A 10,456-nucleotide genomic window follows, 5' to 3' on the forward strand; every position below is an offset into this window, starting at 1 on the left:
GGCTATGTTTTCCCAAACGGACCTAACATGGTTTCCAATTTAAAAAATAAGACCAAATATGGCCTAAAACAGAAAATGATTTCCTCACAAGTTAAGGATTCTGAATGGGAAATAATAACTGCTGTTTCTACACGAAGAGTGAAAAGCATGACATTGTTCATTCATCTCGTTTAAACGATGATATATGTACTTGTTTTAAAAAAAATCAAGTACGGCTTCAAAATATAATTACGGATATTGCCAAAACATTCAAAATAAACGATCTTGGTTTTTTAAAATTGTACTTAGTACTTACAAGTAGAAAAAGAGAATGGTAATATTTTAATACATCAACAAAATTTTAATAGATTGTGATGTGCCAAATTCAAAGCCATCTAAAGTACCAATGAACGACGTTAACACAAAAGAAACTACCAAAGAACAATATATATTGGAATCAAACTGTTTGTATAGACGAGTAATAGGATCACTATTACATCTAGCGAATAATACCAGGACAGATATTACTGTCGCAGCTTCCGTTCTCAGACGCAATGTCATGTAAAACAAAAGCAGGCTGGACAAAGCTTAATTTAAGTTCTCGAAACATGCAGCTAATAAGATATGTTGATCAATCCCATGGCAGCCGGTTGTACGTACCGGATTGGCCTAATGGAGTTCTTCATCGGCCTCAGTGTATAACACACTGCTACAACAACAACAACAAGATATGTTGATGCAGAAAATGCAAGCGAAATAAATGGTACGCAAGTAGAAAGCAAAAACATGTTACGTTGTCCTCAACTGAAGCTGCTCAAGAACTGCAATGGCTGCGAATGGTATTCAATGATTTCATATCAGCTATCACAATTTTAATCAAAGTGTCTTAAAATTGTTAAATGCTGAGAAAATCGACCCTCAAAACATCTAGACGTCAAGAAGTTAAGCAATCAAAGGAAGACCAATTGACCACCAGTGTAGCAAGTGAAAATCCTTGCAATTTAAGAAGTAGAGGAATGGTTAGTATGTGATGTCATAACTACGAATGACAGAAGACGGCCATGTAGACATTAAATCTCTGAGGAAGATATTTCAGAGTTCAAAAACAGCCCTCGATTGTCGCAGCCCTCTCAACGAGATCGGTGGACAACGAATTGTCAAAAAAAATGCAGTTCAAAATTAAGTCTTGAAGAGGTCTACCACGTTGGCTTAAAAATAAATCTCAGTCATTGTTTCATTCATGGTCTGATCGGAAAACATGCTGATAGACTGAAGGTTGCAATTAAGAAGCCGTCTCGAAGAAACAGAGAATATATACATCTGCTGTGTCTCGCACAGACAAGCATTATGTTCTCATGATCTCAATTCCTTGAGGGCTTGTCTGATTTTGATTTTCGAAAATTGTTAAGATTTTAAATTCGATTTGGTATCACAATGGGCGAAAAGGTGTAAATAAGTCTTATTGCAGACTTCTATTAAATCTATCCTAAAACCATTTCGACCTTTTCCTTTATGCAAAATTGTACTTACTTCGATTCCCGAATAACACCATAAGCTGCCTTTAATCGTTCTTCTAAATCATCAAGCGAGAGGTTTGGTGGAACAAAAACGCTCCTGTTCGACAAGTAATTACCACAAGTAGTTCCATTGTAGTATTGGCAAATACCAGCAGGAATCTGAAAAAAAAAACTCAATTCAACATTGCCGAGTCAATATACACCCTTACCTCATCAGTATTAACATATCCTTTATTGTTAGTTTCCGTCAGAGACCTATAATATTTTATTTCATGTTATTTTGTTTCAATATTTTAGATGATAATAGACAAACCGTTTTTGTTCTAAGTAAGTTTCCCCAGATGAAATGCCACTAAGTGTATAAGCATATACAACAAAAATTGTTGTTAACATTTTTAAAACAGGATACTGAACCCTAATTTGTTTACAATGATTAAAAACCTTACAACCCTCAGCTATTCTCAATACTTTAAGCATTATCTAAACCACCCTTATCGATCATCGCCGACAAGCAGGATTAATGCGAAGTTTACACGGCATATCAGGATACGTGATAATTACCTATTTTACCACAAGAAAAAATATGTCCGACCAAAAATTTTCAAAAAAAATTTACCAAATCCACAACCAGAATTCACTAATTATTCCGGCACGGGATAACTATGTTCACAACACAGACTAGAACTTTGTCTGCTGAGTGTCCAGAGGGATCTGGGTCTGAGATGAGTGGGTTTGGCTGGGCAGTTAAGCAGGTGACGTGCGTGCGGTCCCTGATCACAATCGGGACACACATCCTTCTAGTTGACATCAATGTTCTGTAGGAATTGAGGCGGCTGCATCTGCAGATCGTATTTGAGCCAGAACCACCCTGGTTTGCCGGGGAAGGTCACCTTCTTCAGGCGCAATGGGAGACGGGCTTCCTCCATGAACGACATTCACCCGGTAGCCATTTACCGCATCTGCTACCGTATCTGTATGAATGTTGAACTAGAGGTTATCTCTTGTAGCGCTGATCCTCACGCTCTAAATCATGTAAATCTACCTTAAGGCTTCTGGGCGGTGAATACCTATCCACAAGATGATAATTTGGATGGTCTCTGCAATAACAGCCCAAAAGGAATTGCTTAGGCAGCATGTATGTAGTTATGTCTTCGTACGGGTAGGACCTTTATCTCCTGATGGAGGTGGTCCACGTGAGAACTGAGGAGACAGCCCGTTGCATTTCGAGGTGCGGCATTCTGACAGATCTGTATCTGTAGCACCCTAAATGCTGCCGGCAAGTGAATTGAGGACCCTGTTTCTATTTTTGAGGAAAATTTGTAAGAGCTGTCAAATGTGACACCAAGTATTTTGTCACTCCGTCGACCATCACTTTCAGCTCCCTAAGCACCTCATGCGTGTTTGTAGTAAACAATGTGGCTGAAGATTTGATGAAAGATATCTTCAAATTTCTTGCAGCGAAATGTGAGGCAAGTTCGTTGAGGTAGATGTTTAACCTATTACAGATGTCATCAATGGGTGGGGGCCTGATGCCATGATCGTACATATGATACGATCTCTATGCAGTCTGGAGGCGGTGGAATAGAGGATAGGTAGAGGTTTAACAGCGCCTGCTATATTACGCTGCCTTGGGGAACTCCCTGTTTCACTCTACGGTGTTTCGACTTCTTATCCCTAAATTCAATAAATGACTGTAGACCACACAGATAATTCGCGACCCAGCGGTTCAGGCCTGGGTGAAGGGACGTATTGGCGACGTCCCCAAAGATGTCGATAGGTCCCGTGCCACGAAGACCGTCCAATCACATGATCTGGCTGAATGAAGCCACGGCAAATGTGTGCCGTGATGGCATGCAGAGCAGTTGTTGTGCTATGTAGTCTTTGAAATACATGCTGAGGCTCGGCCAAAGGAAATTCTCCAACGAGGCTCGGGAGAAGTAGTCCCTCAAGCGTTTTGGCTACTGGTGAAAGTAGGGAAATCGGTCTGAACCACTTCCCCATACTCGGATCCTTTCCAGGCTTCAGTAGCGGGATCACTCTGCCCACCTTTCAGACATCGGGTGCTATAAGAGTGTTCAAAGCCAGGTTGAGGACAGTTGTAAGGTACTCGACTCCATGTTGATCCAGATTCTTCAGCATCAGTGTAGAGATTCCGTCGGGGCCCAACGCCTTGGATGACTTGGCGCAATGAATGACATTCGAAACTTCGTTGGAAACCACGGATACGACGAATGGCTATCCTTCCAGCCCTGTCACTCTCGGAAAGCACCATAAATTGATTTTTGAACATTCTTGCGCACATCTTTGTATGAAGCACGGTTACGTCGCCTAAAATGACTGAGGTCCTGTCGTCCAGTCTACAGGGGTTCGAGAGTGACTTAACAGTAGACCACGGCTTGCCTTAGCAGGTACCTAAGTTAAATTGTTCCGCTTATGTTCGTTGACTTCCCCTCGGCAACTAGCACATTTAATGGGGTGTCAGTTCCCTCAAGCGGCGATTGGTGTACTCTCTAAAACCAACCCAATCGGCCTTCTTTTGTTTGATAAACGTTCGGCGCTCTGAGGTTATGAAGTAGGGTGGTCGGTCGATGGTGAGAATTCTGGGGAGGTGGTCCGAACCCAAAAAAAATTACGGCTTGCCAGGATACGTCACTCAGGAAACCAGGGGATGCAATGGAAATGTCTGGCGAGCTGATATACCTCCTCGTAATCCTAGTGGGGGCAACCTCATTCACCGTGCAAAACGTGGAGCCTTCAATCTGCTCTGCCAAAGGTGGTCGTTACCAAGGGGGGAATGCCATGAAACGTGATGCGCATAAAAGTCTCCTAGAACCAGACGCACCAGACGATGGTCAGACAATAGCGCTCTTTTAAGTTGACCGTTAATTGGGACACCGCTACCAACCGGTGGTATGTACACGTTGCATATCTCTATCTCAGCAGTATCGGACCTGACTGCTTTCCCCATGCACTCCATGTAGGGATCACTAGCGCCAGGCGATGGCGTGATAGGTTTATACTGCACGGAATGATGAATGGTGTATCACGAAGGTCAATACTCCAATTACGTTCCTCAAGCGATCCTTACGTATCACATTGTGAAAGCTGCAGGTGTTGATAAATTTTGTCTCCTGGATCGCTGCAACCAATATGTTCTTCCGACTCATAAAATCTACTAACTCGTCGACCTTCCCACTGAGACCGTTGCAATTAAATTGCAAAAATGTTAAACTTCCCGGCACTGGCCTGGCAATATTGGGTCTGGGCCGACGACGAGGACGCAGAAGGCGACGACAACGCACAGCACCTTGCAACATATTCAGTGTGACTATACTGCCGTCAAGTCAAAAAAAATTTATTAAGATTTATGCACATAATTTTATAAATAATTGGTTTTAATTTAATTTTGGCATTTACAATAGAGTTATTTCTGCAGGTGGTTAAACTTATTTGTGAAAAAATCATGGCAATTCTGGCTGGAACTTGTCCTGGAAAATTTGATTTTTTTTAAAAATTTCATTGCATTGCACTATAGTACTAAACGAAACAGAGCTATTGTATCAAGACAACACAGTGAGAATTTGCATTCATAAACGTAAGGATCGGGTTTTATAACCTTTTATTCAAAAATATTATAAAATAATAAAAAAATAATATCATAAATATTATGAATCAGAAATCGAGAGACAGATATCCGATCAAATACTTTTCAGCAACATCACACAATTTGCCTTACCTTTGAAAGTTCTTTGCTGTTTGAAATGTTCTATAGCCGGACAATATCATGCAATGGAATCTAAATAAAATCTTAAACCCAAAGAAGAAAACGCAAATACACAAACCTAAAGAAGAAAACGAAAATACATAAACCAAACGAAAGGGACGTGGCATATGGTGCAGGTGTCACTACCTTTACACAAAACAGCACTGGCAGCATGAGCCGATGGCTGATCTCAATGCAGAGAACAAATAAGTTCGGCAAAATTATATTGGTTTGTTGCTATTGGCATTGTTGGATAAGTTTGATTTGGATAAGGGAAGTAAGATTTTACTTGTTTTTTATTGCGCTTGTGAATAAAGTCGTCTTAAAGAGCCCTGCTCAAATTCAGATGTGTGCTTTGAATTGGGTTGGTATGCAAAACACCGTAATCCATTTGACAAATTTCTGCTGATAAAGATTCTGGCGAATCAGAAATCGCGGTACAGAAAGCCGGTAAAATCCTTTTAAGCAGCATCAAACAATTTGCCTTAAAGGCTGGTACTACATTAGTTTATCGCGTTATTTTTCGCCGATTGCCTTTTTTAGGTACTGGATTTTAAAGCCAAAAGACTTGCTGCTTTCATTCAGTAGGACATTTCCCCATTACTTTCGGACAAATTTTAATAAAATTGTTATTTGCGTAATGTTTCAAAATAGTAATCACGAAAAACAATGTTTTTCAACGGTTGTGAGGCGGATTAAGTTATAGGGGAACTATAGAAATCTACTAGTTTCGAAAGGTTTTAATTTTCAATGAAGGTGGCCTAGAAAAAAATTCGAAAAAAGATAAGAAAATTTTGTTCGAAAGGGATTGGAATTTGAAATTTAAAAGAAGACAGACGTTTTTTTTTCTATTTGAAAACACAAAAAGATATAAACGATTGGCTCTTTAATCTGCGTTCTGGTTCCGTGAGTCGAAAGGATTAAATTTACTTTTGGTCATAAAGCACAACTGGTCCGCCAACATTGAAATTCTAAGGAGTCTATCGCATTCCGAAGTGACCTGATCCGTGAGAAAATAAAGCTTTTTTTTATAAAATTTGCTTATTGCTGACATGTTCAAAACGATGGTACATCAAACCCTTTATTCCTCATTTTAATGTGTGGTCAAGGAATCCATTTCTGGTTCATTTGTGAAATTGAAGCGATAATGCGGCAGGGTTTGAAGAATTGTGGATTTGCAAAAAAAAGAAGAAGAAGAATCTATTTCTAAGCACACAAATCATTCATATTTAATTTTAATTTAATTAAAGTATTTCACATGAATACTTTAAGTGGAGTGGAAACCTTTCGACTGATTAAATGTATATATATATATATATATATATATATATATATATATATATATATATATATATATATATATATATATATTTCCCACTTAATATCTTGCAATTTAAAATTTTCAAATATTCATTGATAAAGCACTTAATATTGTATTTTTTTTTAATAATTATTAATTACTTATGTTTAAACTAAATATTCAACAAAAATAGTATTCTTACAATTATTAATTTTTCCCTATAAAATAGTAACGATTTTAACACTTTGTTATTTTACCTTAAATTTTGATACACTACTCCTAAAATAATTGTTTATTGTTTTGTTATAAATAACTTCTAAAGTGAATTAGTTGAATAATTTTATTTCTACGAAAGATTTAGGGCGGAAGTAGCGCAATCGACAAGGGTATCCAATGACATCTAAATAGGATAACATAGGTGGGAGGGTAATGAACAAAGGGGAGAATTACATCTTAGTCCTCTTTTACTCGAAGACTTCCAATTTATCGTTTGTTTTATGTTTTTATTATCTTATCGTTATGTACCGTTATTATTCATCCGGGTTTATGCTACCTAACTTTTGGTTTTTGTAATAGGCCCTAACACATCTTCTAAGACCAAAATCACCACCCCATTTCCCTGAGCACGGCCGAGTACAAAGGTAGCAACCGGTCCTTAGAAGATGTAGCCTATGCCAGGTCGTTACAGAAATTAAATGTCGCCCAACGTGGGGCCACAGTTATCGAAAAGCTGCGAGATTCGTTTTGTATCTTAAGACCAATGAAATTTTTTATGAATAACTGTTTTCTCTAAATTTTGTAATAGCTTTCCGTGGTATAATGACGGCACGTGACAATTCTTCTTAGTGGTTTGATATGAATTTGGATTGCATGTAAGTTCCATACATTCCATTTCTTTGGAATCATGCAGGATTCACTAATAGAAGGTTAGGTCACATGCAAAACACAAAGTGGATAGGCCCCATAAACATCATTAAGGATGTCAAATCTGACGATTGAAAATGTCATCATATAGGAGAAAACGTAAACAAAGAATGAATGTAAAAAGACAGGATTCACTGAATAAGGTTAAGCCAAGCGATCAGCCGATATACTTTTTTTTTAATATTTGGCAGTACTTGGCATTGAGGATGTCAACTTGTTCTCTTTTTACATTCATTCTTTGTTTACGTTTTCTCCTATATGATGACATTTCCAATCGTCAGATTTGACATCCTTAATGATGTTTATGGGGCCTATCCACTTTGTGTTTTACATGTGACCTAACCTTCTATTAGTGAATCCTGGTAAAAAGAGAACAAGTTGACATCCTCAATGCCAAGTACTGCCAAATATTAAAAAAAAAGTATATCGGCTGATCGCTTGGCTTAACCTTATTCAGTGAATCCTGGGAATCATGTATCGATCATCTAAACTGCTTGTCATTTTGTTTTGAGTTTAGTAGAGTTTGTTTCGAGATTTCAGTTATTGATTAACACTGAAAAACTTCTCACAAAATCTAGTGAATTTTTGAATATTTTTTAGTTTTTAAATTTTTTTTGATAGTGATTAAGATTTCATTGTCTGATTTTTGCGGACTATGACTTGCTCTAGACATTTCAGTAGTTTTTTTTTTTAATGGCATTTGGTAAATTTTGTTACGTGGATTTTTATTGCTGTTTGTTTATAAAGCAATAAACCATTTCAAAATCTTCCTTTCATAATCATTATTTTTTTTTTTAATTTATTCCATGTTCGAGTTTTTTTGTACTGGATTGCGCTTACTGAAACCCTAAGTCGAGTAGTATACTTTGTGAAATTTAATAAATAACTTTATCATATCATGCCGTTGACACGTAGTCGTGATAATTTGTTAAATATTGAGGAGCCGACCAATGTTCGTTTCACCATTGATATGGCTGATGAACCTTCAATCTCTCAACGAACTTTGGGGGTGTTGGCTAGACCTCGGATACATTCTAATGTTAGTGGTGGAGATGCCGTAACGGATGATTCCAGAATTGAAGGCATGATTGCGGACTTATTAGCACACGTTTGTTCAGAGATCAATAATATTATTTCAGTTGTTGGTTCAGAATTTAAATTCAAGCAATAATGTTAATAATAATGATGACAATAATAACAATAATCATGACAATAGGAGAGACAATACAGCGCAATGGAATTTAGTTGCTTTTGCTTCAACCACAGGTAGTCCTGGGCCATTGTATCAATTTACCAGAATGCCCTTTGGACTATGCAATGCGCCACAGACTCTAAGTAGGTTGATGAATAAGGTAATTCCTTACGACCTTAAAAATCGAGTATTTGTATACTTGGATGATTTGTTCATCGTGTCCGAGGATTTCGACCAACATTTGACTCATCTAATGGAAGTAGCCACTCAACTGAGAAAAGCGGGATTGACAATAAATGTGGCAAAAAGTAGCTTTGGTTTGAATAAGGTTAAATATTTGGGTTATATAGTTGGAAATGGCACATTGCAGGTCGATGAGGAAAAGATTCAGGCAATTAGGGAGATACCAGCACCGACATCTATTAAACAACTACGTAGATTTCTGGGGATGTCCGGTTGGTATCGCCATTTTATTCGAAATTATTCGTCTCTCACATTTCCGCTAACAGAGCTACTTTCGAAGAAGAAAAGGTTTACATGGTCTGAAATAGAACAAGAAGCGTTTGAAAAATTGAAATCTGAATTAACAAGTGCACCGGTCCTAACGCATCCAGATTACAATAAGCCTTTCATCTTACAATGTGATGCGAGCATTTGTGGTGTCGGAGCAGTGTTGGCACAGGTGGATAGCAATGGCGGGGAGACACCGATAGCGTATATGTCTCAAAAGCTAAACCGTGCCCAAAGAAACTATACGATAACGGAACTGGAATGTTTTGCTGTAATTTAGGCTGTTAAAAAGTTTAGGCCTTATATAGAAATGGCTTATGGGACAGCGTGATTTATCGGGTAGGTTAGCAAGGTGGTCATTAAAGCTACAAGGCTTTGATTTCACGATTGAGCACAGAAGTGGATGACAAAATGTGGGGCCCGATACGTTGTCAAGGATTTATGAAGAGGAGCCAATCTTGAATGCCATTGACGTGGGTGCAGTTCCATCTATTGATTTGAATTTTGATGCATTTCGAAGTTTGGAGTACACAAAACTTAAAACGGATATAACAGAATCGGGTCATCCTGATTTTAAAAAGGTGGATGACTTTATTTACAAAAGAACTAATTTTACTTCGGGAAATATAGACGAATCAGATTCGTGGAAGTTGTATGTACCGACTGAACTTAGGGAGGGAGTGATGCATTCATCGCATGATGTTCCAAATGCTGCGCACGGTGGAACTGCCAAGACCATAGAGCGAATTCGACGATATTTTTATTGGCCTAGGCTAGTTACTGATGTACGGGAATACATCCAAAATTGCATCTTGTGCAAAACGTCGAAAACTTCAACCTATGTTTTAAGACGACCCTTAGGACAAATGGTGCAGATGGAGCCTCGGTTTCAACGACTTTATATCGATTTCATAAGTCCATTGCCTAGAACAAGAGCTGGTAATATTGGTATTCTTATAATTCTGGACCATTTTTCAAAGTTTACATTTTTGGTTCCACTTCGTAAACTTGTTTCGAAGAATATCAAAAACTAACTTCAGAGACATATATTTAATTTCTTCGGAGTGCCTGAAATCATTTTGACTGATAACGGGTCCCAATTTCGATGTAGGGACTTCAAGAAATTCCTACAGACTTTCGGAGTGAAACATGTCCTTACGGCGGTTCACAGCCCTCAAGCAAACGCAAGTGAGCGCGTAAATCGCTCAATAAACGAAGCCTGACGTTCTTATGTGCGTAAGGATCAACGGGAGTGGGATTTATACTTGGAC

General features: G+C 38.2%; 1 protein-coding gene across 2 annotated transcripts in view; it reads right to left on the reverse strand.

Annotated features, from left to right (window-relative positions):
• Positions 1 to 2,071, reverse strand: part of LOC106092933 (tyrosine-protein kinase transmembrane receptor Ror) — a 94,870-nt gene extending 92,799 nt beyond the window's left edge. Inside the window, exons 1-3 of one of the 2 annotated variants that reach the window (XM_013259887.2) lie at positions 1,810 to 2,071; positions 1,706 to 1,751; positions 1,510 to 1,655 (exon numbers count right to left, since the gene is read on the reverse strand). In XM_013259887.2, coding sequence (XP_013115341.1) covers positions 1,510 to 1,655; positions 1,706 to 1,751; positions 1,810 to 1,973 — 356 coding nt within the window. In that variant the 5' untranslated portion in view covers positions 1,974 to 2,071. Of the gene's footprint in view, positions 1 to 1,509; positions 1,656 to 1,705; positions 1,752 to 1,809 lie in introns of those variants that run through there. The other variant, XM_059364287.1, reaches the window with a different exon arrangement.
• Between the last annotated feature and the right edge of the window lie 8,385 nt (positions 2,072 to 10,456).

This window comes from Stomoxys calcitrans, chromosome 3 (assembly GCF_963082655.1).
Source record: "Stomoxys calcitrans chromosome 3, idStoCalc2.1, whole genome shotgun sequence".
Lineage (NCBI taxonomy): Eukaryota > Metazoa > Arthropoda > Insecta > Diptera > Muscidae > Stomoxys > Stomoxys calcitrans.